Source organism: Drosophila gunungcola, unplaced genomic scaffold (genome assembly GCF_025200985.1).
Source record: "Drosophila gunungcola strain Sukarami unplaced genomic scaffold, Dgunungcola_SK_2 000001F, whole genome shotgun sequence".
NCBI classification, from domain to species: domain Eukaryota; kingdom Metazoa; phylum Arthropoda; class Insecta; order Diptera; family Drosophilidae; genus Drosophila; species Drosophila gunungcola.
Window position 1 is genome coordinate 7325656 of NW_026453197.1, and position 27805 is coordinate 7353460.

At 40.2% G+C, this 27805-nt stretch overlaps 5 protein-coding genes across 8 annotated transcripts; 1 reads left to right on the forward strand and 4 right to left on the reverse strand.

Annotated features, from left to right (window-relative positions):
- Positions 1-61: 61 nt before the first annotated feature.
- On the reverse strand, positions 62-4694 carry LOC128261186 (ethanolaminephosphotransferase 1). 2 transcript variants are annotated; one of them, XM_052994736.1, is made up of 9 exons: positions 3990-4684; positions 2342-2410; positions 2096-2282; positions 1777-2033; positions 1551-1705; positions 1305-1485; positions 1030-1239; positions 871-912; positions 62-298 (listed from the first exon to the last, which is right to left on the reverse strand). In XM_052994736.1, exons 1-9 carry the CDS (start codon positions 4044-4046, stop codon positions 212-214), a joined length of 1245 nt encoding a protein of 414 aa, XP_052850696.1. In that variant the 5' UTR covers positions 4047-4684; the 3' UTR covers positions 62-211. The 2 variants fall into 2 exon arrangements, with proteins under 2 accessions (XP_052850696.1, XP_052850695.1); XM_052994735.1 differs by having other exon boundaries at positions 62-912; positions 3990-4694.
- Positions 4695-5197: 503 nt separating this feature from the next.
- On the reverse strand, positions 5198-11181 carry LOC128261184 (alpha-aminoadipic semialdehyde synthase, mitochondrial). The gene is made up of 8 exons (XM_052994733.1): positions 10823-11181; positions 10320-10463; positions 9447-9623; positions 9005-9383; positions 8363-8937; positions 6520-7675; positions 6287-6463; positions 5198-6222 (listed from the first exon to the last, which is right to left on the reverse strand). The coding sequence occupies exons 1-8, from the start codon at positions 11015-11017 to the stop codon at positions 6104-6106; spliced, it is 2922 nt and encodes a 973-aa protein (XP_052850693.1). The 5' UTR covers positions 11018-11181; the 3' UTR covers positions 5198-6103.
- A 287-nt stretch (positions 11182-11468) lies between these two features.
- LOC128263438 (homocysteine-responsive endoplasmic reticulum-resident ubiquitin-like domain member 2 protein) lies at positions 11469-15236 on the reverse strand. The gene is given in 5 exon segments (XM_052998488.1): positions 11469-12303; positions 12305-12521; positions 12775-13098; positions 13656-14116; positions 14673-15236. Coding segments are annotated over 5 exon segments (1422 nt in total). The 5' UTR covers positions 14907-15236; the 3' UTR covers positions 11469-12117.
- A 645-nt stretch (positions 15237-15881) lies between these two features.
- Positions 15882-17210, forward strand: LOC128263443 (double-stranded RNA-binding protein Staufen homolog 1). Its single transcript, XM_052998496.1, is given in 3 exon segments — positions 15882-16298; positions 16368-17036; positions 17039-17210. Coding segments are annotated over 3 exon segments (945 nt in total). The 5' UTR covers positions 15882-16153; the 3' UTR covers positions 17170-17210.
- On the reverse strand, positions 17192-27228 carry LOC128263432 (dual specificity protein phosphatase CDC14A). 3 transcript variants are annotated; one of them, XM_052998478.1, is made up of 8 exons: positions 26895-27228; positions 26730-26834; positions 23402-23524; positions 23069-23334; positions 22195-22865; positions 21404-22132; positions 20634-20981; positions 17192-19571 (listed from the first exon to the last, which is right to left on the reverse strand). In XM_052998478.1, the coding sequence occupies exons 3-8, from the start codon at positions 23457-23459 to the stop codon at positions 18368-18370; spliced, it is 3276 nt and encodes a 1091-aa protein (XP_052854438.1). In that variant the 5' UTR covers positions 23460-23524; positions 26730-26834; positions 26895-27228; the 3' UTR covers positions 17192-18367. The 3 variants fall into 3 exon arrangements, with proteins under 3 accessions (XP_052854438.1, XP_052854437.1, XP_052854439.1); XM_052998477.1 differs by having other exon boundaries at positions 26730-27228; XM_052998479.1 differs by having other exon boundaries at positions 18824-18984; positions 26730-27226.
- Between the last annotated feature and the right edge of the window lie 577 nt (positions 27229-27805).

The following is a 27805-nucleotide window of genomic DNA, read 5'->3' on the forward strand; positions in this document are numbered from 1 at the left end:
CGTTGCAAAAAATACCATTTATTTAAATATGTTACCTAAAAATTAGCAATTATTAATTGAGTGGGCTTTCTCTAACAGTAACAAATATATTATCGTTTCAATTTCGAACTTACGCTAAACACACTTCTGATTTGTCTTAACAACTGAACCTAGTTAACGATTTTATAGTTTAAACACAACACAATTACTGAAGAACCGGCCAGTTCTAGTTCTAGACTTCTTCAACGTTTTCCGTGGGCTTGGCGTCTTCAACAACTCCCTGCAGCTCTTGCTCAGCGGCGACAGTCGGTTTCGTGATCTACAGAAAATTACAATACGATGGGCGGTACAGTCAACATAGCCTTTGCATTATCATAGTTATACAACTACATTTAGTAGCTGTCTTCAGGCACATAATACTTATCGGATCATGCAGTTAGCGCTGCTATATATATATATATATCAACATGCTCGTTAAATTTGCTTCGAAGTTCGCTCATGGCATGCACTTAACTTAGTTTAATCCTACAGTTAAGTACGATTAGGTTCTTAGCCTACGATTAGGTTTTTGATTACATAATATCTTCATATGGACTTTACCACATTAGAAACCGCGTGGGGCGAGTATCGGTTTAGTGTTTTGATTTGAGTATGGACCACTTAGAACCTAGAATTTAGGCGAGGGCTAAATGTTTTGGAACCCATTTATATATATGTATATATTAACTATATATCACAAGATGGTTGATTTTGGTTGTCCCCGTTTGATTGATGTGATTTTTGTTAGTGGGCGATTTAGTTTCAATGGCTTTTCAACGCTTTGATGTTGTTATCATTTTGTAGAAGTTGTTGAGTTAAATCTGCACCAGGTTGGCTGCTAGATTTTCTTACTTTGAAGCAGCGAATGTGGAAGTGGTCGCACATCTCAGAGACCTAAAAATTGAAAATATTTGGGAGTTTATAATCTTTTTATATAAAACTTAATAAGTTGTTATGAGTAAAGTTCAATAAGTATTTATATTATATATTCAATAAAAGAGATCAACTTACCACACCGTAGCCGTAATGCCAGTGGGCTAATGTTGAGAAGATTGTGAGACCCTGGACAATCCATCGTTCAACATCTGGCGTGAGATCCGTGTCAAAAACCTGCTGGTAATAGGGAAAACAGCAGACACCCACGGTGGCGGCCAATGGCCACATGAGCACATTGAAGGCATCGCAACGCGTGTCCGACATTTGGGCCACAATCAGGCGGCACTTTAAGTTAACATTTTAGAAGTATTAATTTTGTATCAATCAAGAAAAAAATATCCAAGACTTACGGCAATGTTTGAGAATATTGTGCCATAGAGTATCCATAAAATACGTGGTTCCAGATTGATAACATTATTGCGAGAGAAGAACGACCAGATTAGTGTGATCACAAAAAGCCACAAGAACGCAAAGAAGGGGCGCAGCATTTCCCACATGGGTCGCATTTTTCCCGTCTTGTTTTTATAGGAACTAAAAATGATATAAATTAAATAAATTAAGTACCAATTTGGTTGAACAATAGTTGAGTAACTCACAGGTAGATATTTCTAGCTATAATAGGGTGACTGCTGACCATGCCGGAACCAATAAGAACTACTTCAAACATATTGGCCACAGTAAAACCATACATGCTAAAGCGATACATCTCAGGTCCAAAGACGGTTGCCACAAACAGCATGCCACTAACACCCTGATAAAGAAAATAAGGAAAAATTAATTTGAAAATTTGTTTTAACAACATTTTATATTCGCTTTACTCACCCACATGGTAAAGTCATAGCCCCAGGGCAAAAACATAACTCCCGTGTTGTATTTCTCCACATGCGTCAAATAGAAATTGAGAAATACGTTCCAAATCACAAAGAACATGCGAATAGGTGGCAAATCATTTGTGCCGAAAAGGGAGAAAAGGTAAATGGGTATCAGGGCAGCGGAATAGGAGTCCAATCCATGATCGAATAGCTCCCCGAGTGGTCCACTCGTTCCAGTCCTGCGAGCCTGCTTGCCATCCATGCCATCTAAGTAAGAATATTGTTTACAAAACAATGTCTTTTACTTATACTATGTTAGCCAAACTTACCCAAGTTATAGTAAATAAGTATATTTATGGCCGCCACTGTCCAAACCCAGGCGGGCACTGTGTTGCCCGTCTCTGAATTGGCAGCTGTAAAGCCCCAGTCATAATGAGCTATCAATATAAAGTTGACGACAGTCATGAGAAAACCCACGAAGGTCAGAACATTGGGCGCCAGCCATTTGGGAATAAACTGGAATATTGTATGTGAATTAAAATGTATATATATTCTATAAAGTATTAATAGCTAACCTTTACACAGTAGTTCCAGAAAGGGTGCATCACATAGACACTAAGAAAACTCGTGTCAATGCTGTTGTACTACAGAATAATTAAAAGGATATTGATTAAAACCATTTCTTTGTACCACAGTTAATTAAAATCTGTACTACTACGGGGTTATACATTTTATGTCATTTCTTTGTGACACATTTAATTAAAATCTATAATAGTGGCAGCATATTTTTTCTATCTAAAATGAATACTACATCGTAATGACTGATAGGTAACTTTTATTTAGTTTAAGTACTGAAAACCATTTAAATTAGATATGTTATATTTTTTCTCAAATCATTCCCATTTGCTTAAACATTTGACTGTTGGGATTATATATAAAAATATCCCGTCTGAATTATCAGAACCATATCCAACCGTTTTAAATAACAACCAATTAGCTTAAAGAGGTTTTCCAATGATATTAAGAATTGATAAGATATCGATTATTGAAAACTACTCTTACTTTCGTTTCGTTAGATTTTACTGAACTACTTGTTTATTAATGCGATTAATCTCCGCACTTTCCCCTGTTTTTGTGGGCCTTCATTTCATTGTCTCTTCATGTTGTAATCTTTACAAGTACAAATTCCACTTTTGATAGTCAGCAACCCAACCCGCTCCACCAAATCCCCGTACTATCTTTGAAAGCTTCAGCACATGGTTTCGTGACAGTTCAATGCCTCATTCTAACGTTTGCGAAGCATTTGTTTAGTCTGATTAGCACTTAATTGATGACCTACACTAGTAAAACAAAATGTTAAAATGTTGATAGTACAAATTTTGACACATAATAAATGGAATTAAACGGCAATGGTCAAATTAAAGCTTGCCTAATCTGCCCAGGCGATTCAACCGGAACTAGAGTAAAACGTAGCCTGATAAGACATATAATCTACACACACCGAGAATTAAATTGTAATGCTGGCCATAGTAAGCAATCAGGATCAAAATAATCGTCTTCATAATGTATTTTGTAAGGGAATATTTTTTATTGTTTTAAGACTAGATTGTTTTGCCATAATTAAAAGTCAATATCTCAGACATTATTTTTTTTCTCCCGGTGTAACATGACTTTTTTTTAGGAACTTCAGGTCACTACATAAATCCTAGTTAAAATAAAACATTTATAAATTGAAAATTATTTTTTTCAATTCTAAGTTAAATTTTAATTAAAATATTTTTTTTTTAAATGTGATTTTAGAAACCAATTTGGTTTAAAAAAAGTGACTCACTATGGAAAACCCAAAACTTTTTCACCAAAGTTTAAAAATTTTAAATACCAAGGTGTAACCAAAATTGAAATAAAAAGGTTTAAAATGTAACCATTTAATTTATGCATTTTAATGAAGCTCACATGGGCAAATAAGGCATAACCGAGTGAGGATCCATTAGGAATTGAGGAAACTTGACTTGTTTTGAATTCAAAGAAAGGTTTCTAACGTGCAATGAAAAATCGAGGGAAAGTGGGTTAAATCGATATTGGAGATTATTTCATTGTTTGTGCCTTATTTATAATTTAATACCAATTGACTGAAGTAGGGGAGTGTGTTTCCCGAATGGAGCATTGATTTTTACCACCCACCTCAAAAGTCCGCCCCACCCCCCCTTTTTTGGAAGAACTCACCTTGTAACGCTCGAAGCCCCTCAAATGTGCCTCCGACAAGTAGCGCATGCAACCCATTTTGTAATTTGAATTTTGTACTTTTCTAATATGTTTTCGCTGTTCCACTAGCTAGTAGTACAGCAACAAAAACAGTGATAACAGAGATAGAGAGAGAGAGAGAGAGAGAGAGGGGGACCGCAAGTAAAATGGTGAGGAGTTTGCACTTGGATCGGATGTCAGATTAGCGCGTATCGGCTTGACCTTTGTTTTGGGTCAGATGGTTACTCCGGCATATTGTATAACCTTCTGCAGATCTACACACAGACAGATATATGTATGTATATATGATTTTCGGATTTGTTCACACGCGACCCCTGCTTAAAAAAAGCGGAATGCGGGTAAATTAAATAATCGTTTTGTCCGCTCTCCTGCACGCAAAGCACGCAAACAACAGTTACTCTTGCACTCGAATAACTGGCAAAGAAGAAGAAGAAGAACCGGACGGAGACGACGGCGCAGACGTATGAATTAGCTAAAGAAGTCGGAATATATATTCCGGACAGACCGGCGTCTGAATGGGAACTGCGGACTTATCAGGCCTGAAGACCCAGCGCTTAATTCGTGACGCCGACTGCGACTTGCGTTCCACAAAAACAAATCCCAGTGCGCACAACACTAGTGATGACGATTTGGGACTTTTCCGGACGGATCCGGGTTTTCCGACGGAACAACCTATCCAGTAACAACAATTCGAAAAGCTGTAGTTGTGGTTTTTGGTTCGTTCCCATTCAAATAGGTTTTACCAAAATTGATGGCCATCTCTTAAAACAAATTCTCATGTACAACTGCTCTTGTAAGCTTTTGATATTAAGTCGCGTTTAAATTTAAGTATTATTTCAAATGTTTGGTTTTGGATCTGCCTCATGGGTTTAATATGTTTATTAAAAACCACAATCAACAAATGTTTAGGAAGTATTTTGTGTATCAAATGTTGGCTTTAAAATTAAACTTTTCTGATTCTCTTATGACATTAGGCGCGTTTAAATTTAAGTGATTTCTTAAAAGCTGTGTCGATAGTCCCCTATAGGAATAATATGTTTTACATTACTAAAATAAATAAAAAATTTATACAACGTAATTCGCGCCAAAAATGTTTGATTTGTAAACTTTGGGCATTTATTCAGATATTTTCGTGGCACATTTTATTTAGAAATTTTTTCCATTTGGACTAAATTTAGTTGGCATCACTAGCGCACACAATCTTATCTAGCGAGAGTGCCTGTGTATTTGCATTGAATGAATGTGAATTGAAATTTGTAAAACGCGAATAGATTGCTCCGACTCGATGGGCAACAAAATAACTGCCCGGCAGAGAGGTTATCAGGCTCAGGCTCCATAATTTTTACAGGCAGAGCGACAATAATTTCAGGGAGATTTGTGGCCTGTTGTTTATTACAATTATAAACGCTAATGACCCGCCGTAAACGGATCCAATCGAATCATCATGTTGTTTTATGCGCGTGTTTAACAGAACACTAAATTTGGATCGAAGCCGTGTTTTTAATTTTAGTTCAAGTTCGGGAGATAACCCATCACAGATCGGGTTGCCAGGCGCTACGGGGGCAAATCGAACGGAAATCGAATCTTGTAGATTATAAACGGGCACGGAAAATTCAAACAATAAATCTAAAACAGTCTAAAATAGATTTCAATGCTAATAAGTTCAAGGCATATACAGGTTCCACTATACATTGTAGAGCCTAAATGGCATCCACATTTACAAAAATGTATGCTATCAACTATAACTAACAAATGATCGATTTTGTTTTTTTCCATAAATATTTTATTTTTTTTATCAAAATTTCCGCTAGCGCTTACAGTTAATTACAAAAGGGAAACATATTTCACAATTTCGACAACACAACTTCAACTTGTTTACGCACTTCATGTAGCTCTAGTCATAAAACATATTTCGGTGTTAAGATAACATAATGACTTTCCTATCGAACAACGAAAATAAACTCAAGCGATAAATAAGACAAGAAATTTCACACGACGCAATGGGCTGTCCAAGAAAAAAATATATGAATGAAGACTTAGGCCTAGGATGTGTGGTCGGGATCAGTTCAGACTACTTAATTCAACCATCTGGAGGTCTCCGTGGCAGTCAGACCCTCGGAGCGCAGACGTTGCAGCATGGGGCGATAAATGTCGGGGGTGAAGGGCAGCAGGACACCACGTTCCTGGATCTCACCTGAAAAAGCACAATTCGTAGTTATTTAAACGGTTTAATAAAGGGGAAAGTAAGGGAAACTCACCATCTAGGATCATTTTGGCCGCAATGGCCGCCGGCTTGCCCACCGTCATGGCCATGGCGGAATGTCCCTGGGGCTGTCCGTAAACCACAAAATTAATGCCACGCTCCTCACGACGACCATCGGGCCAACGGATGCCCACTTCATGGCGCAGCACCACCAGATCACGTTCATCTCGTTCTGCAGAAGGTAAAATAATTATTAAGTTTAGCTTATTATTAGATTAAAATACTCACCGAAGGCTAATCTCTTGGACAGATAATGGCTAAGTGTGTCCAGCGGAGTGTTCAGCTTAACCACAGGGGTGTCTTCCAGCAGACCCAGGCTCTCAATGCCATCCACATCGCCAATGCGCTCGGTCAGCTTCTGTTTGAGGTTCTCGTAAAAGATGCTCGAATCGGACATGCCCATCAGATGGATGACCAACTGGCGCCATGTGACATCCGGTCCGCTGGGATGCAGCAGGGCATGTGGCTCCGCATCGATCAAGCCCAAAAGTTGCATGGGTTTAATGGACTCGGAGAAGCCCTTATAGCGTATAGTTCCACGCAGCAGAGTGTGCACATCCCGGCCCAATCCATAAAGTGAACCGTATTTGGTCGAGTCCCTGTTGGGGAAACCCTCCAGGGCGAATCCTGGCAGGAAGTCCAGACTGCGAGGACACGACATGAGTTCACCTCCACCAGAAATCTCCACTATTTGGCCTCGACTCAGATATTTGGCAGCGGAGAGGGTGTTAAGCAGTACTCCTCTGGGTGACCACGAGAACTTGTATCTCAGGCTGTTATTGGAATGCTCCGGTGCTGGCAGACCGCCACAGTAGCTCACGAATGACTCAACCACGGCTCCCTTGTCCTGCACCTCGTGGATGCACTCCAGAGCCAAAAGGTGATCGATTCCTGGGTCCAAGCCCACCTCGTTCATGATGGTCACTCCCCTGGCCTTGGCCTCATCGTGCAGGGCGGAGATCTCATCGTTCACATAACTAGCGGTGACCATGTGGGTACCTTCTGCCACGCAATAGCGTGCCACCATGCCATGCAGACTGTAGGGCAGCAGGGAAACCACCACATCCGCCTTGCCGCACATCTCCTGCAGATGCCCAGTGCTCTCGTTCACATCCAGATACACGCTGTCCACGCCGGCATACTGTTGAGCCAGGCGATCGGCTTCCTCCTTGACCTGCGAACAAACCGTGATGCTGACATCCTTCTCGCGATGCAGCCACTCCACGAGGGGGGCGGACACCATGCCAGCTCCCAGGACCAAGACCTTCTTGTTCGACTCGGACCTGCCCTCCATCTTGTGGCGCGATCGGTGGCTCTGTGACTCTCGCAGCTCCTGAATGTACTGGAAGCCCTCGGTCAGCTGACCGTTGCTGGCGATAATGGCCTGTAAATAAGCAGAGGGAGTTAGGCAACTGATAACAGATGCTGATAACAGGGTAATTTGCACTTGGGTTTTTACAATTTTAGCATTAGAACATTTTTAAAATAATCTAATAAGATATAACAAATAAGAAAAAAAAACACTTAATTTTTAATGATATATACTGTCTGTAAATACTTGGTAGATGGTAATTATTGGTTGGTATTTTAAGGAATTTGAGCTCTTTTAGTTAGAGCAGCTAATATAACTAAACTGCCAATTAATAATATATAAAATACATTTTGTATAATTTCATCTTCCATAATTTGATATTCAAGCAATATCTATCGACACATCAAAAAATGTTTAATCTAACAATTGTTTTAGAAATTGTTAAGAAACTTAAGGTCAAAAAAGAATGTTTGTATTGCACAACAGATGGAGCTTTCGACCTAATGGGCTGTTGCGCGAATAGAATTGCTGGCGACATCTACCGGAAGCATATTTCATTTAAAATTTATTAACAGAATTATATTATAGCATTTTGTCTGCTTTGAAATAAATTGGTTAATGAGAATTAAGTCAAACCCATGGACTTTAAAATTTAAATAAACGTGAAACCTCTTATGGCTTTCAAATTATCTTTTATAAAGAGAACCAAAATAATATATTATGTAAATATTTAAAAGAATTTTTTTCAAGATGACTTACCGATTGAATGGGGTACGAGAACTCCTCCTCCGACAGCGGCTTCTTGGCATCGCTTTTGATGATTTCATGGACATGGGGTGCCAAGAGCTCACCAAACAAATCCGTGGACTCCCTTGGCAACTGGGTAGGCATGTTATCGATCGAGCAAACCAAAACTCCTGGTCCCTTGAAGCTCTTCGTGTCCTTATTCCGATCTGCATCATACAAACAGAAGGGAGTGTCGATGGTGGTGCACTCGTTCATGAACTCAATGGAACCGCCGGGATCAGCGGAAATATCGCAAATGGCCAACATGCGATGCGGCAAAGCGGGACTGCCCTTGCTAGTGGGTAGCCAGGGAGTATTCGCCGGACGGAGCAGGTTCTTGGCATCCGGAATGCTGATCAACTTCGGACTGCCCACAGCCCAATAGATGCCGTTCAAAATAACCGATGCATATGGCGCAATCTTTGTGCTGAAGGTGGAAATATAGCGTTCGGGGAACTCATCGTACTCCTTGGCATCAAATCCACCGCCTTCACGACGCTCCAGATGATCCGATCGGCTTACTTCGCAGCCATAAAGCTTGTTTTGATCTAACACACAATTAAGATGAGATGATAAGCCATTCTAAGCCCCGTAAACCGATTAAAGAATACTCACTTCCATGTTCGGCCACCTTTCGCAGCATTTCGGGAGGGACATATTCGATGGGCAGCTCCGAAAACACCTCCTGAGCTCCTTGTGAAACATTTCCAGAGCCAGTGAACACAAAAGTAAGCGGTCCAATGGACTTGGGCACCATGCCCAGGGAAATCTCGTAGCCACAATCCCGGATCGCTTGCCGTGCCATTGAAGAATTGCGATAATTGTGGGCTGGTCCAATATGCATGAACGGAGTGTGGTGTCCCAACGCTAAAAGACGCAATCCAATGCCATGCAGGATGTTCACCATGCCAGCCACTCCGGCGTACTTGCCAAATGCCACCTGTCGTGCTCCGCGTTCGTCTATAATGCGCTCGTAGTCGATTAGCCGGATTTTCTGATGAAAATTATCAAAAAATGTATTCCCAGACTTTATTAATGTCAAAAGAGTTGCTCAAACCTTTTCCAAAATAGCATCCAGTAGCGGCATATTCGATTCCTGCGCCTTGATGGTGTGCGAAAAGAAACAGTATGTCTTGCCTGGAATCAGTGCATCAATGGGAACTTGTTTCACTCCAAATATCACAGACGCATCACTGATGTCCTCCTGAATATGCGCTCCAGCACTCATGTAAGCCTGTTTGAGAAAAACAAAACAACGCAATGTTATAAAGTCAAGACAACTCTTATCTTATCAATTCTATACATAAAATCCGTGGTAATCACTGTTTGGATCAAAACATTTAATCTTTCCTATCTTGCTAAGCTTTTTTTTAAAACATAGTTTCAAGTTCAAAGCAATTTATTTGATTTTTTTAATATTTTTTACTTTGTAATTCATTAATTAAATTCATAATTACTTTGCCTCCCAACGATTCAAAATAGTTTAATGAACATTATCCATTCAGCCCATTTAATCTTGTTTTCTCACGTGCCCATTTTTAAAATCATTATCATCTCTACAAATCAGGTGAATATATATATAGTTTATATAGATTCCTTGGAATCATTGCTCCCAACGATAAGCTACGGTTTCTTTTGCTTTAATCTCTCCATCTCGTTTGTTTTGTACTCGATTTCAAGGCTAGCCAATTGCCAAATTTAGAGCTCCATGTAGAGGGGCTTATCATCCGAGAGTTTATATTTATGATGCAGCACTTGGGGGGCGTGTGTATCACCATATACTACATATACAACAACTTGCTGGCCTGACTACCGATATGATTTCCAGCGGCGATTAGCCACAGACTCAATAAATCCGTTGCCAACTGGCCATGGAAAATTACGTCCTAAGGATGATGGGGGGAAGTGGAAAATTTCGAAGTATGCTCACCTGCATCGGATATGCACGCCGGTTGGAGGGCTGTACAATGACCTTGACATTCTGCTTGACCAATTTCTGGACGTGGGTGGGTCCAAAAGGAGCTCGTCGCTCCCACACCGACTGATCCTCTCGCCGAATTGCTATCACAGAACTCTGCCGAAAAAAAATTGTACTTATCAATTAAAGGCAGAGTTTGGCGTTATCAATTTAAGTTTGAAATATTTTAAAAGAGAGAAAATTATAAACATGTTTTATAATTATAAAATATAAAGATAACAAATTTAATAATTCAATTTTTTAATTTAATAATTTAAAATGTATAGCCAATAAGTCCCAGAAAGCAAAAACTGCATTTGCAAACTAAAGTACTTATTCAATTTTTAATTTTTGAATACTTAAATTAATTTTAGGCAAATATATGGATAATTTTGGACTTGACCATTTTATGAATGGTATTTCAATGGCTCCTATTGAATCATTGAGGATGCAGTTGGGGAGGTGAATCAACTCACATGACGTTGTCTGGTGAACGGATGCGCGATTGTTGCGCGCTGTTGAATCGCTCGCCACATGTTTCGGCAGCTCTGAGGGATCAGTGACAGCAGATCAAAAGCGAACTTAATTGGTTTCGTCGTGTTTGTTTTCTTTACTAGGATGGTGCTGATCCGATCCGTTGGCTCCGAGCTCTGGCACTCTTCTGAAGGCATCGGAGGAGACGACCCGCGAAACAGCACCTAATCAGCAGTTGGACCCCGTCGTAAATCCAGTGATAAGCCGGACTCTCGCTCTCCATGCATCTCAACGCAGCTGAAAAAAGAAACCACAATTGTGCGTTAGCAGAGCAGAAAAGAGATTGTTACTTACCCGTAGAGAAGCAGGAACTCAGTTCGATTTTGGACTGAAAATTTTCCACTCTGATAAGAGAGCAGTCCCGATTAAGAGAACCACCCCGGGAAAATTCCTTCAGCGCTGTTTACATAATGCAATTCTTACACACTTTTTCGAGGTATGGAAATATTGCCTTATTAAGGCTTTAAGTCAAATACTAACTATTCAGAGCATACAATATGTCAATCAATATTTATTTAAATTAAAATTTTTGCATTAAACATATAAATCAAATTTAAATGTGCTCAGAAAGTAACAAAGATAATGTAATTATGGTTTGAATATTTTATACATTTTTATTAAAAATAAAAGTTCTAAACAATTATATTTCAAATCATAATTCACAACTTATACATTTTAAATTAATTTTTATAAAAACGAATTCAATGATTTGAAAATCATCCAAAATAACAGTCTAGTGGTATTCTTAAGTTTATTTTGTGGTTAATTATTTTCTTGGCTTAAAAATAATTTATAAAACGATCAATGTTGTTTTTCTAGCAAGAATTGCACCTTGTAAACACCACTTTACAATATGATTTTTTGGTGTTAAAGCATATGATTTATTATTAATTGCATCTTGGTTTCATAGGTTCGTCTCTGGCACTGAATTCAGTGCAGATTGTAATCATTTTACTATTCACATCAAAAACAGTTTACTTTCTTAGTTATCTAAGATTCTACGATCTACTGGAGCAGCGGCCACGAAATCGTAGCTCGTCTCATGCACGAAAAATAAATAAACATAATTATTACAGCTAGTAAAACAAATGGGTGTTTTTGCTACATTTTCAGGTATGCAAAACCGAAAGGAAAACGGAATAACATTTTAATTAGGGGTGGTTAGAAAGAGGAAAGCCGTAAAGCTGGTTAGCTGATGACCCACCGGGCTCCACTGCAGATCCCAAGGATCGATCCTCTACAGCGCCGGCGCCTCGGGCAACAGCGATGTGAAGAAGGTGATGACAAAGGTGCGCACAACGGAAATCACAGAGTTATTGGCATTTGGTGGTTCCACGGCAACGGCTTCAGCGGAAAGATCAGCCGAGTCCGGATTAGCAGCGGATGCTGGTACGGGAGCAGCAGCAGCGGGTGCATCGACTGCAGTCCTGTCCAGCAGCAGCATCAGCAGGACCTGCTGCTGGCACTGCGCCAGGCTCATTGGCCGCTTGGGGATCGTTATTCTCCCGCTCCACAGCGGCATCCATCATCCGCTGAATTTGCTGCACTGCAGCAAAGGCGGCCGCATCGTCAGCGTTATTATTACGGTTGATGTTGTTATTGTTGCGTTCACGGCGACGACGGAGGACACCAATGTGGTACCTAGAAAATATGAAAAAAGGAGTTAGTGGGAACTAATTAAAATAAGTATTATAAATGTATTTAATTGCATAGGTTTTAACAAATACTTACTGAACAAATAACTTACAAATATATATTAATGTAACCTTATTTCAAAACATATAAAACATTATTTAAATGCCAACAAAAACGACTTACAATTGACAGCTTTGATTAAATAACAAAGTCAGTTAAAAATGCATCTTAACTTCATAGAATAAAATCATTTACTTACAGATAAATCGCTCCTGCGATAAGCACCACCAGCAAGCAACGCATCGGCGAGGAGTTAAAGTACAGAACAGTCACGAAAATTGCCAATCGTGTAAAGCTAAAGAAACTGTCCAACCAGTCGCGCATTTCGGGCTCCTCCTGGATGTTGGGGAAATTTGGTCTGTTAAGTGGCGCCCCATTTATCTGAGGGGCAGGTGGTGCCTGTGCCGGTGGGGCAGCAACTGCTCCTGCCACTGGTTGTGCATCCGCGAAATTTCTTGCAGCAATCAGCGGAACTTGAGGCAGCGGCGGCAAAACAGATCCGTTCGAGCCAGGCAGCGTAGAACTGTAAATAAGAGGAGTTTAATAAATGCTTGCATACAAAATGTTTTCTAAATAATGCACTTATTTTGGGAATAGGAAAATTTCCCATGCCAAATTTTTTGAAATCATTCTAAAAATAAATTTAAATATTTGACTGTAATCGTAAACCCCAAATAAATTTATATAAAGGCAAGTCTGATAAGCAAAAATATTTTGGGCTCTGCTAGTACGTGTTGTTTTGTACAAATTAAAAGATTAAGAATATTAAGTAAATAAACAAATTTTAAAACTACATTTTAATTGGAATTCGGTATTTTAAATGACCCTAAATGTTAAATGACTAAAATAAGTGAAGTAATTTATTTATTTTGCTCATTTTGTATGGTTTTAGCCTTTTTTAACTAACCACTAATTTTAGGAAAATCGTTTAGTTTAGTGTAGTTCTTCAAATGCTAAAATTCTTCGGGAAGTTATAAAAATTAAAAGTAAACTGGCAAGATTAATAAATAGAGAATTAAGGTTCAAATTCTGTCGAAGAAGTATCAAATGACATGTGGCATCCTTATAATCCCCACTTACCGAAGTGCGTACTGCTGCATGTACTGAGCGTAGACCTGCTGCATCCAAGCGTTGTACATCAGCGCCTGCTGCTGGAAAATCGCTTGAGGATTGGCATTGGCACTAGCTAAAGCGGCTGCCGCCTGATTTTGTTGCCAGAAAAGCGCCCAAGGATTGGCTGAACCAATGTCACCTGCCATGGGAAACGCAGCACCGGCCTGTTGAGTCGGTTGCTGTTGTGTGGGATGACGTTGTCGTAGCTCATTGGCATTCCCGCTGGCATCCTGCGGCGCCGGCACTGCATCCTTTGGCGGCACAGGGATTGTTTTGGCTGGCGGCGTTATTACTTGCTTGGTGGCACACACCAAATGAAAGATGTGGTGCTGCTGGTAGACATCTTTATAGCTGCGTATCACCTCCGATATCTTTTGAGAGTCGTCCAATAGTTTTCCAGAGTAAATCAGCTTTTGATCTTGGATTTTCTGTGAAAATAAATCATAATTTAAATCGATATGTACATCAGAAATTGTAGTTCACGCCTAAATACATATGTCTATTTATTTATTAATGTAAAACCACCTTTATTAAATTACTGCTTTATTGAAATGAATTAAACGACTCAAAATTCCTGTTTATTTACTTTGTATAAGGTGGGATATTAACACGTCGGACGTAAACAATAAGACAAATGACCTGAGCTTATTTTTCGTAAAGATATCTTATTGTTATGAGGTTTTGTATCCAAAAAAAAACCTTATCAACTCCCAACCGTAACGAATATAATCCCATTTCCAAGCCATCGATTCAGTATAGGCCAAGTGCATGACGCAAGTGCATGACGAGAGCCATTAATTTATAGAGGCAATCTACTGACGTGTACTTGCGACTAAGACGCAAATAGCCCACAGGAATACCTACATATGTATGTGTGTATGTATGTACATTGTACGTACGTATGCTAAGTGAAGATGATAAACAATAACAAACTTCTCGATAAGATAAGGAGCTCTTAAATGTAGATTATTATGGAGAACCCACCGGTTTGCCAGGATAGACCAGGGACAGCTGCTTCTTCAGCCGCTGGACCGTCCAGCAGAGATCGGAGTCCACATTGAGATCCTCGTACTGTTGGTTGGATGACTTAATCAACAGCCGGACACTGGAGCCGCTGGCGGAGATTGGCGAGTCTGGCGTTTTTTCACGGGCGGCAGCATCGCAGCCAGCGGCTGTGGCGGCGGCTGGGGAGGCGGCGGGTGAGGCGGTCTCCTCCATATCTCGTTGACCCCGGAAATCGGAGAACTTTCTATCGCTAATTAATGGCCACGGGTTTTCGCTGCTGCGCTAGCGGGCACAATTTTTCGCAGCCACTGTGTCTCACTGCCTCACTTCCTGGGATTTTCTTATATTCTTTTTATACCGAACTTGACATTTGATTTGGTTTAATTTGCTCTGTTGTTGTTTGCTTTTCCCAGCTGTTTTAGTTCGGTGTTTGGCCAGCCAGCAGAGAAGTATTGATTATGAAACGCAGTAAACGTTCCGCAGTTGATCAAAAACTCGTCTCCGTTTGATTCTGACCTGTGGCCAGTGATGAGCATGGATCACGGGGCGGTCGGTAGTAGCAGATATTTTAAAGTCACAGTTTACTGAGGTTACCTAAGCTCCAACTCTAAAAAGCGAGTAACATATAAATGTTGATATATTGTTCATATATTATGTTAAAAATAAGCCAAAGCGTTATTTATGCACTCACAGAACCCGAATATACCTATAACTTTGCTTTAATTTCTTCGAAACAACCTCCTAAATAGTTACTCGACCCAGTGACTTTTGTTCATCGCTGGCAGCAACACTTGTTAATTCCATACACTCAGCAACAGGGTTGCCTTGACTTTCGGGGATGCCAACTCGTGTCAACGTGACGTGTACGAAATATGTATAACAATTCACACGTTGAAGTTTGAAAGTGATAACAAAATGAACAGTTGCACCACAAAAATGTTTATGATCTTGTACAGCCTGATGTGCAATTGTGTTTTAATATGGTTTCTATACGCCATTCTATTAAAGGCCTCTCAGCTAATGACTTTTGTTTCCATGTCTTAGATTTAAACGGGTAAGTTGATACACAATCCGAATCCAAAAATTTGTTATATTTTTAAATTTATTAAATTTTCTTATTTTTTCTCTTTTATTTTAGTTTTCAAATTAGGTGTTGTTAAAAGTACATTTTTTTTAAGGTTCTTTTGTTCGTTCTTTTTTGTATTGTCATTAATATTGATTAACTATTTTCTGTCTAAAGTTATACGGTTGGCTTTCTACAAGTTATAATTTTTTAAAAATATCTTTGATTTATTCAAATCTCTATTACAAGAAAACTGTGACTTTTATTCTTGTTCTCGTGATTGGGCCGGTTCGTGAGTATCGCTGTCATCTCTATTTAAAAATGCAGCTACTGCTGCCACTTGAGATAATTCATACATATATATATTTTGTGAAATATCTGCCGAAAGAGAAAGGATATGGACAATAAGTCAGCCGTCTCCTGTCTACAGGAATTCTGTGCCAAGTCCAAGAACGTTCCACCAACATATGATTTTATTGACGGCGAAGACGGAGGATATGTTTGTAAAGTAGTTCTGATGGAGATCGAAGCCTATGGAAATGGTAAAATGAAACCCAACATGTAGATTTTGTATTTCGTAATGTATATACATATATTGCTAAAATTTAAAGGTCGCTCCAAACGCGATGCCAAGCATTTGGCTGCTGCCAACATCCTGCGTAAAATCCGGAAGCTTCCCGGCGTGAGTGGCTTGCTGGAGGAGTGTGAATCCAGTTCGGTGGCCGATCTGTGCGAGGAGCTGACCAATCTGAATCGGGACATGCTGAAGGAGCTGCGCGATTACTGCGTGCGCCACGACATGCCACTGCCCACCATTGAGATTGTGCAGCAGAGTGGCACTCCGAATGCCCCGGAGTTCGTGGCCCGCTGCTCCGTGGCCTCCATAGTTCGCTACGGGAAGTCGGATAAGAAAAAGGATGCCCGCCAGCGAGCGGCCATCGAAATGCTGGCCGTGATCTCCAACGAAGCCGAGAACTTGCGTCCGGATAAAATGCAGGTGGTGAGCACTAAGCCGGCGGCAGGAGGTCCCGAAGTGGACGATACTCTCGAGGATCTGGAGGCGGAGCGCCGAAAGAAGTTCAACACGTATAGGGAGCTCACAGACGCCGGAAGCGTCGACAACACGGGTTTGCGCCTCTGCGATCGCCATAACTACTTCAAGAACTTCTATCCAGCACTCAAGCAAGCTGCCTTTGAGGTCATCGGCTCCGATGAATACGTCAGCTCCAAGGACAAGGCTCTGAGCCTTCTCAGCTCCTTGAAGATCACACCCTCCATTAGCACCTTGAATCGAAATCAATGGAGCCCCTGCTGAGTGTCGAACTGAATTGTGACTTTGACGTTGTCTTTGTGGCTCTGGAAAGCCAGGTCTACGACCAGATAATACAATACTTCGGCACAATGCTGATCTAATCCTTATATAACTTTTAATAAACATATGTATATAACATTTATTTTTAACTAGGTAGGCTTACAAACAAGTAAACTGTCTCGTATTTACACACTAAACAAGTTCAGATAATGCACATATTTGTTTGTAACTTACGATCTATTTGGGTAATACAATCTCCCAATCAATTATGAGGGTGTAAAACATGAAAGTGATTTATTCAAGGTCTTCTGGTAAACTTAGTACAACAATAATAAGGCAAAATAGATTAAAGCGTTGCGACTCGCTTAAAAGGGAAGGTGTAAAAAAAATGGCACTTTAACCAAATTTCGAGATTGGTGATTCCCCGTAATTTAAAACTGGTCAAATTCATTTGCTTGTATTGTAATTCCATTGAGGAGTCTATAATTCTTTTTTGGTGTACTTTTTCTTTACAATTTTCAGTTATATTTAAATAATTGAAATAGTTGACTAAAAAGTATGGTTTCCAAATTGATTGTACATATTTAAAAAAGATTTTATTACAATTTTACAATAGCTTCAATTCAATTGTCGTTGGTAACTCTACCCACTAAACAAAAAAATGATTTTGATTGTTTTTTATACAAAATTAACATTTTTATAGGAATAAAAGCTGTAATATTAATGGTACTAAAAGTAACTATTTTCTTTTTGTTAAATTATTATTATGTTAAATAAATACAATGTGTGACCCCTTTATAAATTCCGCAGAATCATTTTAAATGGTCAAGGAACAAATCAAATTATATGCAAATTTAAGCAAAATTTGTATCTTATAATTTAACATTTTTTTATTATTTAAAAGTAAAATATTATTCCAAATTTCTATATGTCTAGTGTATATACCACTTTTGTAAAATAGCCAAAACCGACCTTTGAATTAGACCCTACTTACTTGAAAAATGGAAAAGAATTTTTTACACATTCTTAGCCAATTTAATATAACAATTTTGATAGGGCTTACATAACAATTTCAAAAAATTGCCTACAAAAATGTAAGAATATAAATGAGATAATGCTTAAAACTAAATTAAATTTGTTCTAATCAATCATCAAATTTGATTGCATTGAAATAGTTAACAAAAGAAGCATTGCATTTGCCACTCCCGTAAGAAATCGTGGTTGTCTTGATGAGCAACGAACAATTTACTAGTCCAAAAAATATCTACAAAACTAATGCGAGAGCAGGGATAACTGTGCTCAGTAGCTGATCTTCTTCCGCAGTTTTAAATTTGATTGCTGGTGATCCAGAGGCTGCTGTCGCTCCCGATCCCGATCCCTTTCGCTGGACACTCGACTGACGCCGCGAGCCAGGTGCTGATGCTGATGCTGGTGCTGCTGCTGGTGCTGGTGCTGGTGCCATTGACTGGAGGATGGCGGTGCCGTGGGCGTGGGAATCCCCGAATTCGAGGCGGAAGTCGAGGCCGAGGATCCCGATTCCCCAAATAGGCGACGGGAAAGCTTGAAGCTGCCGCTGTTGCTGCTGCTGCAGCTGTTGTACTTGCAATTGTTGTTCATGTTGCTGCTGGCGGAGGAGTGGACGTGCGATGGATGGATGGAACCGCTGGTGGCTGCCGTTGCTGCAGTTGCTCCCGATGAGGCCGCCGCTGTGGACGCCGCTGCTGCCGCGGCGGCCGCTGTCTTCCTCAACAGCTTCGTGTTGTACTCGTCGCTCTTGTCCTTGTCCAGTCGCGTGGAGCTCAGCGATCGCTTGTTCCGCTTGGCCGAACCGGCCGCCGCCGCCGCCGCCGCTACCAGGCCGTGCTCGATGATCGCCTGCAATTCGGCACTGCCACGCCCACTAAGACGGCTTGTGTCTGCGGGATTGGAGGAGGAAGGAGGTGTGGTAATTGTTGGATTATTGTTGAGGCTGGTTAACTTGGTTTTCGGCAACGGATTGGAGTTGAGATCGAGCGTGGCGGATGCGGAGCGTGTGGCAATGTTAAAGGAGGCAGCAGAAGAAGAGGACGACCCACCGGCAGCAGCACCACCACCACCGCCACCACCACCCAGAACACCCATTGTGGGTATGGCCGATACGTCCCGATAGTAACGAGCCGTGGCCACCGTGCACGGTTGGGTTTGGGCCGCTGCCGGAGCCGGTTCACCGGCATTGGGTCGCTGGTAACGGATCCGGGATCTTCCCCGGAGGGTCATGTGGTGATGGGAGGTGCGCGCGGCACTGCCCCTAGTGGGTGGAATGGTGGCCGAGCTGCCGGCACCACCACCACCACCACCATTGCCACCGGACACCACGGGTATCTTACTCTCGTTAATGGTGGCATATGGCCGGAGAAGCTGCTTTTCCACCGGCAGCATCGGTGGCTCCTGATGCACCTGCACCTGCACCTGCACCTGCTGCTGATGCTGCTGTTCCGCCTTTCGCAAGTGCTTCAGTTCCATTCTAAGGATGGAGCAGGGGAACCAGAAGCCAAGGGAGACAGGGAGAAAAGGACGAGAGAAGAGAAGAAGAGAGATGGTGTACGGGTTACGTGTTCAGTGTGAGTCCCAAAACACAGTCTTACTAAAAAAAGGACTTAAGGGGGCTGGATAGCTTCGAAAACCGAAGACGTATATATCTTTGCAGAGTCAAGATTTTTAAAATTAATTGGTTGTTAAATTTTCAGTTTTTAAAAAATTTGTAATATTGTATAACTACTTATCCAATAACGAACTCTGCAAGGATATAACCAAAATATAGCAAATATACTTTAAAAACAAAAGCTACAAAAACAAGGCCAAGACAAAGACAAAATATTGCAAATAAATTTCTCAAGCTTTTGGTATAATTTTGATAGTTGAATGTTTATTATTATTGTTTTTGCGCAACAAAATGAATAATTTTTTAATTTTGGCATGCACATAAACAGAAATGCAAAATGCTAAGTACAAACAATAATTTTCTTTAAACCTATATTAGCAGCTAAAGTAAAATAAATTATTATTGTTATTTGGTTAGTGTGGAGTAGTGTAAGATAAACTTATTGGGTTAGTTTGGTGCAAATAACATAGGTATGGGGCACTAAGACAAGTCGAACTTTTAAAATCGAAAAACAGTTTTTGTATGTAAATACAACTGAATGGCAAATTTTTATATCTGACTAACATTAACGTTATTTGCAAAAAATTATGAATTTATTAATATATCTTTATCTCCAAAACGTAAAATATTTGTTTAATTAAGCACAAAAAAGTGTTTTAAGAATCCAATTCGACTGAAAAAAGTTCGACAATATACAAATATACTAAAAATCTATAAATATTTACAGGGAAGTTTGGGTAAAGGAAAAAGATAGTGTTCTGGAAAGCAACGAAAATGTAATCTAGTACAATTAATTGAAAAAAGCAGAGACGCACACGGAACGAAATCAAAACCAATACATGTTCAACAAAACGATAATATTTTCCGAGGAGTTTTCGAGCTCAAGATTGTTCTGGGATTCGAGGGGCATTATCCTGTACTTACCTTTTGCTATATATCGCCAGACTTCGGGTGCGACTGCTCCCTGAACTGGCCAAAATATTGTTAGTGGTATTGTTGTTGTTGTTAAAGTTATTTAGGGAATTGCTTAGATTATTGTTGTTGTTGTTGTTGTTATTGCTGCTTGTCCCGATACCGCTGCCATTGTTGTTGTTGTTGTTGTTGAGATTATTGGCTAAAAGTGCTTCTGCCGCTGTGCTTGTTGGCAAACAGGAGGAAGTGGGTTGTCCCGCCCTCATAGTTGCCATCGCTGGATTCCCCACCACTCCGTTGTTATTATTCCGGAAGGGCTGAGATCGAGCTCTCGTATGCCGCACATTCGATTCCTGCTCGCTATAAATATGGATAAAAAATCAAATGTAAGTGAGAAACAATAAAAACATTTTCCTCAGATGCTCTAGATTTGTTCAGCTTTAAAATATATTTTAGACTGTTTTCAATTATTTTTTCAGCTAATTAACACAAAATTTATTTGAAAAGTTGGTTAAAAAATTCTAAATTCTTTAAGTTATTTATAATCAATGGAAAAAGTATTCAATTTAAGTAAGATCAATTCAGTTTTATATGTATAGACACTTTTTATTTATATTAGACATTTCTAAGTTGTTGTAGTATTTATTTTAAATTAAAAAAAAAAAAAGAATGGAAGAAGTGCCCTGCCTTTGCAAGCTTTTCTTTTAATTTAAAATATTTTTTATCAAAGCTGTTTTAAAACAAAGTGACATCTAAGGGTATTTGTAAATCAGATGACCCACCTGTTGCTGTTCACGTTGACTGATCGCGAGTGGTGCCTCCTCAGCGCCTTAATCTGGTTCAGCTTGTCGCCCTGCGTCTGCGCCTGCTTCTTCTCCAGCGCCGTTTGCGTCATCCTGACGGTGGAGGCAATGGTGTGACGCGCTGCCTCGAAGACGTTTACACTTGGCTTGCGCAACTTCTTCTCCGTGCAGCTGGCCACCTCGGCGGCGGGATAAACTCCAGAAGCAGTACTCAATCCACTTCGATTGGCATTAGGATTAACCAGACGCCTCAGGGATGTGGCTATAACTGTGGGTTTATTTGCGCCCGATGGCGATTTCCTGCGACGTGTGGATATTGTATAGCCGGAGGACAGCGGCTGCTCCGCTGGTGCACTGATTGTGTCCGTATCGTTGTCATCGCTTCCGTTGCAATTGGGATCCTCTGTGGATTGGTACAGGGCTCGCTCGTCCCGCTCCAATCGCTGCTGTTCGTTGATCTCCTCATCCGTTGGATCTACACAAGCAGCATCCAAGTTGTCCTGGTCGTGCAAGTGCATCGTATCCACGCGTTGGGAAATTCCTTTCACGCGGGTCAGAAGCAGATCCACGTGCTCCGCTGAATCGGAGGCAACTGAGCCCAGTTTGGTTTTCAGCTCCAGGCTGTTGATCCCATACGTGTGCCGAAGAATGGGGAGTGTAGTGCGCCGGCGCATTCGTTCGCCCTCCGACCACAGCCAGCTTTGTTTGCTAAAAAATAAAGATTAGGAGATTCTTAGTTATAAAAATAACACTCTCATGAAATGACTTACTCCTCCATCCACTGCTGTTGATGGCCTATGACCGAGCCCGGTCGGCAGAGCCTCAACCAGGCAATCGACTCGAGGGCAGTGAACCCGTAGTGCTTCATAATGTACGCTCCTATCAGGCTGCCCGTGCGTCCCAAGCCCGCTTTACAATGGACTGCAATTGCTCCCTTGGTCGTTTCGCAGATGGAGAGGAACTTCTTCATTATGGCATCACTTGGCGTACTGCCATCGATGAAAAACAGATCCTTGTGATCGAAGCCAGCGTTCTCAAAGGAGGAAGCATGATAGACTTTGGCATTCAGCCGAATCACGGTCGTGACATTGTTTTCCCGAAAATAACTAAAGTAGCGTTCGGGTGCATGGCACGGATAACCATTCGGCAATGTCTTGCTCTTCTGATGAGGTCCGCAAAACGCTATAAACTTCTGCGGCACGATCCAGTTGAAATCACCATTCTCCACGCGCTCGAATTGCTCGTATTCCTCAGCATCGAAGTCGTTGAAATTGAAGAATCCCGCCTGCAAACCCTTGTGCACAGCATTCAGGCAATCCAGCAGTGAAATCTTGAAATTGCTGGGTCCGTAGCTGGCATCACAGAATCGCGTGTAGGGGGGAATCTCGCCAGCGACCAGCGGCCGATACGCCTCCTGGGGCGTTTTGTTTAGGTAGATGATCTAAATAAGTAAAAACGATTAGTTTGAGTTTACTTTCGATTAGTTAGCAAGGCCTTGAAATGGTTAACCATTACAGAAAAGGAAGTTTCTTCTCTAGATTTTGTCAATTGAGGTATGCAAAAATGAGTAATTATAAATGGGTGGTTAACAATTTCAAAAACCCATTATTAAACAATGACATTGCCAAGTCGTAGAGCACTTACTGCATACGAACCAATCAGGTAGGCCGCATTGAGTCGCTTGGCCGGATTCATAGAGGTGTAGTGGACTATCTTTTTGTTGGCATGGCACTTGGCGTTCAGCTTAGTGTTCAGTTTCATGCAGTATCTGTACAACATGCAGATGTTCAAAGGCCCAAAATCGTTGTAGAAATTCTCGTAGATAAACTCCTCATCGATGCTAAAGTAGTGCGTATTTATCGTGTTCTTTGGCTTGATGTTCTTCTTGAAGGCCACAAAATATAAACGGTCTGCAAACAGAATAGAATAATCCACGTCACTCAATGTCGGACCGTTTAAAGTTCGTTGAGCCCTCACCTTCCTGCATCTCAGATGCACAGACCAACAGATCCGAGTTGTCATCGTCCAACATCATGGCAGACAACCAGGCTACGGAAACACGGGAGCACGGAGAAAACGACGACGACGACTGTTTGGCGACTGCAAAAACATTAAAAAATATACATTTATTATAGCTGTGATATCTTCGGGCAGCGGTAAAACTCTCGTCAGGCGTCTTAAATCAATTCTGTCTAGCCCACACATACTGGGCTTAAAGCTTCCGCATGTTATTGCTTATTAACAAATTTAATTTGTACTGTTTGTTATTGGCATACCTATTAGTATTAAATATATAGGAACTGAACTTTAGTTAAAATTCAAAAAGTTTTAGATAATAATTTGATTTATTAAAAGTTTTACTTTTTAAAATGGCAAAATAATGTTTAACTAATGTTTAATTTAATAAATTAATACATTTAATTATACAATTGTATACTATTAATAGGAATGCGTGACTGTATGAACTTTATTTTGAATTTAATTTTTAAAATATTTATGATATATTTAAGTAATCTACAAAAATTGTGTTTTTCTGAAACTTTACGGATCATTAAAAGTTTGAAAACACAGGGCATGTCAAAGTCCAAGCACCTATACAATATCATTTTATTTAAATGATTACTTCTGTCCGATTGTTGGCAACAAATGCGCCCACACCGACTTGCACGCAAAACCTGACTTTGCCTTAATTGGATGGAAGTAAATGATGTTTTCCGCAAAGGGTGTTCTACATAAAGCCATACAGCCATCCAACCATCCAACCATCCGTCCGTACCAACAAGTACATATAGCGTCTTTTGTACGTCTACGTATTTATTGAGTGGAAACATGTGTTATGTTCGTCACTGTTACCAACTTTATGAGTGTCTCCACCCTGCTCGCTTTTCCCCATTTTTCCCCCTAAGCACAATTCTCTGCCTTATTTGCTCCACTTTTCCTGCCCTAGCCAAATGTAGGTGATGGCGTTCATATCAATATGCATAATGCCATCAGTCAGGCACTCATTCTATCAAGTCGTCAGTTGGGCTGGTATCCGCAGTCCAATAAACAATGGAAAAGTAAAAGGAAAACGCTGAGCCCAGAAGGGAACTCGAATGGACAACACTCTTACGGGGAGTTGTGGAAAATTCTAAGAAAGTCACGTCCCTATGCAAATCTATGGATAACAAAAGGATGTACACATGACATAATCTTCATCGAGTTTAGTGCACTGAAATCTTGTTTTAGAATGTCTTGTTTAAAACGCAGTATTTTGAATTTTGTAAAACAATTAATATTTAATATTTCACAAAAATTTCTTTCCCATAATTTATTAATAAGAACCTATCAGATAAGCTAGGCCGCCCACAAGTTATGAAAACAATTACATTACTTATCTTAAAAGCCATAAATACCTGCTAGTCAATATATTAAGTAAATCCCTTAATCCCTTACCAAATTTTCCATTCCAGAGGCGTTCCCTAATTTGCCCGCATAACGCAAAATGTATTTTATGGGTCTGGGACCCTCGGAGGGTTTACGATGTTGACCTATCATCAAAAATGTTACGCACACACTATCACACCTATATATGCATGCTTCGGAACACATGTAAATATTCGATTTTATGCAAATTCGCAACCGTTTCCATTTACAACTAAGCAGCGGTTGGCGTGCCTTTGCAGAATTTCGGACTTGAGCTAAGACTAAAGTTAGTCCCTTTTATCCCCCCAAATGCCCCTCTGGCTGTGCTTTATGCATTTCCTCTTCCTGGCTTTAAAGTTGAAAAGTCAAGAAGACGTCGAGCGCTTTTTATGGCACATTTGCATGTCGACTAAAGAGTTTGGCCCGGGCCAGATCCAAACTTAGATTCCTATCGGGGCGCCAAAGGTGTACGAGGTGTACGAGGTGTATGTGTAAGGTGTAGGGGTATATCGCATGACATTGGGCGGGCCTGGGCGAACGGAAACGAAAATAGCTGAAGATATTAGGATATAGGGCAAGTCGGACCATCAAGAAAGGCAAAGGAGTGCGGATTAGTATACTTGGAGTCTCTGGGCGTAATTTCGTTCGTGTTAAATCCTTATCGAAAATGGGTATCTCACAAGGACGGTAACTAGAGTAATCTAATTTGCTTTGGGCCCTCATGTCAATACGATCTACACATCTAATACGCCTTGTACTTCTCCAAATTTAGTTATTTCTAAACGAAAATTGAAAAGGGTAGGTGTAAGGGTAAAAAAAGTAATACTTTTTTTTAAAGTCAATTTTAAACATTAGTTTTATTGGTCACCCCTGTTCTTGAGTGTTGTGGTGGCGCCCTCTAGTGTCGATCGCCAGGGAAATATACAATTCTAACTGTGAACTGATTGTGATGTCTCCACCATTCCATTTCTGTCTCTTTCCTACGCTCACCACTCTCTTTCTAATATGAATCGCAGATCATTGCTAAATATAGCGGGATTATTGCCCTTATCTCTCTCTCCCCATTCATGACATTTGGAGTTGACAATTCCAGCCACTATAGCTCCCACGCGACGACACAAAACACATATCAAACACACGCATATCTACAATCATATGTGCAAACAAACATACATATGTACATACATACATATATTCGGGCTTATCTGCTTCCGAGCTGTATATAAAAAAAGTAAACATAAAATACGATAGAAAGCAACCTTCTCATCTTCCAGTTGGAAATAGAAACCTATAGATCTGGGCTAGGCTCTGGTTGGGCATTAAAAAAACAATGGGCAAACAAACAAGTTTTTTAAATGACGTCACCTAGAATGACAGCAAAAGGTGGTTTATAAATAAAAAGCAACGTCAGTAGTTGTTTCGTTTTTAGCCAAGTTAGTTAGTTGGAAATTGGAAGCGCGGTGTTTAAAGATTTTGCCGCGCTCGCATACCACAACAACACAACGGCAACAGCATTCACCTGCACCCCTCCCCTTTACCGCCCCCACCCACCCACTTGTTCACGCGCATGCGCTGACTCTCTTTAAAAGCTGCTCTTTCTCTCTCTCACACACTTGTGCTTTGGCGGCTTTTGTATGGGCGTCCCGCTCTGACGCTCTCTTGGTATTTTTGCTACTAAAAACTCATAGAAATCAAAAAAATAACAATATGTACTATGTACTGCGTAATCAAGTTTTTGGATAAAAATTTCTGGACTATTTTCGTGGCACTACGATAAAAGGCGGAAAGAGGAAAGGGGAGAGAGAGCGGGACAGTCGTTACAGTTACACAGTTTTTGTTGGTACGTGGCTGAAGAAAGTATTCAACGAGGGAACACTTGGGGGATAAAAAAAAGACTCACCTAAGTTATTATTGTTGGATGGATATTGACGAATCGGGAGAAAAGAGAAGCAAAGTAGCAACAGCAGCACCAGCTAGGAACACCCACACCACACTCTGCATAACACTATACAATTTTGATTAAATTAACACTTTTTATAGGATATTATTTTTTATTTTTTTGTACTGTTTTCGAAAATTTTGTCAACGAATATTCCACATCGAATTTTGTATTTGTCTGTCTCGTATGTTAAGTTAACAACATTCTCAACGCGAGCTTTTACACTTTTCTTTTATTTAAATATCGTAACGAAAAAGAAATAAATAAACACATCAGCGACCGAGAAAAAGCTTTTATACAAGTTAACTCCAAAACATTATAATTGCACTAGTTTTTTGAACCATTGGGTTTTATATTTTTTCCCGGCGATTTATGTATTTTTGGATACTTTGAGTGGAGCTCAGTTGGAACGACTGGAGCTGTTGGAATTTGGGAGCGTTATGAGCGCGATGCTCCCCATTTTTTGAGAGCTGGCAATTACAACTAGATATCGATAGTTGGTTCGAATATACCTTTTGGTATTTTCCGTTATATTTTGCACTAAAGGATTTTGGTCTTCGAAACAGACGGTCATATTATTGTTTGGTGTCCGTTAATTCAATTTCATATTGGTACATGTAACATTTACTCGTGGAAATCTCAAGACGATGAGTTTGAGTTTCTAAAAGACCAATTTAATACCCAAATCCTTAAGATTTTGGCGTGCCAAAAATTAATCAGTTGGTTAAGACCGTTCACAACCGGAATTTTTAAATGCGATATTTGGTCGATGATTTATTCCGTGCAATTTCTAAAATCTTGGCGGGAAACAATTTAAAATTAAATCAGAGACGTTGTAGGACGGAATGTTGGGGATCAGGATATTATCACTTTCCCAATTCATTATATCAATTTAAACGATTTAATAAACTTTGTCGTAATGAGGGCAGTACCAAAATACATATTTGAAAGATACACTTCCAATGTTATATCTCTGTTAGTTATACCTCTGTTAAATGCATTTTTATGTTAATATTTATGTAGGTATACAACAATGC

Excerpts from the sequence above, each read along its gene's own strand:
- LOC128261184 (XM_052994733.1), bottom strand. The coding sequence starts at position 11,017 with ATGCCTTCAGAAGAGTGCCAGAGCTCGGAGCCAACGGATCGGATCAGC. Across the intron at positions 9,624-10,319 it reads GGCGTGCATATCCGATGCAG|GCTTACATGAGTGCTGGAGC; the intron begins GTGAGCATACTT and ends TTTCTCAAACAG. Across the intron at positions 8,938-9,004 it reads AAAGGTGGCCGAACATGGAA|ATCAAAACAAGCTTTATGGC; the intron begins GTGAGTATTCTT and ends ATTGTGTGTTAG.
- LOC128263432 (XM_052998478.1), bottom strand. The coding sequence starts at position 23,459 with ATGATGTTGGACGATGACAACTCGGATCTGTTGGTCTGTGCATCTGAG. Across the intron at positions 22,133-22,194 it reads CAACAGCAGTGGATGGAGGA|CAAACAAAGCTGGCTGTGGT; the intron begins GTAAGTCATTTC and ends TTTATTTTTTAG. Across the intron at positions 19,572-20,633 it reads CTGGCGATATATAGCAAAAG|AATGGAACTGAAGCACTTGC; the intron begins GTAAGTACAGGA and ends CTCCATCCTTAG.
- LOC128261186 (XM_052994735.1), bottom strand. The coding sequence starts at position 4,046 with ATGGGTTGCATGCGCTACTTGTCGGAGGCACATTTGAGGGGCTTCGAG. Across the intron at positions 2,283-2,341 it reads TCTGGAACTACTGTGTAAAG|TTTATTCCCAAATGGCTGGC; the intron begins GTTAGCTATTAA and ends ACAATATTCCAG. Across the intron at positions 1,240-1,304 it reads CAATATTCTCAAACATTGCC|TGCCGCCTGATTGTGGCCCA; the intron begins GTAAGTCTTGGA and ends GTTAACTTAAAG.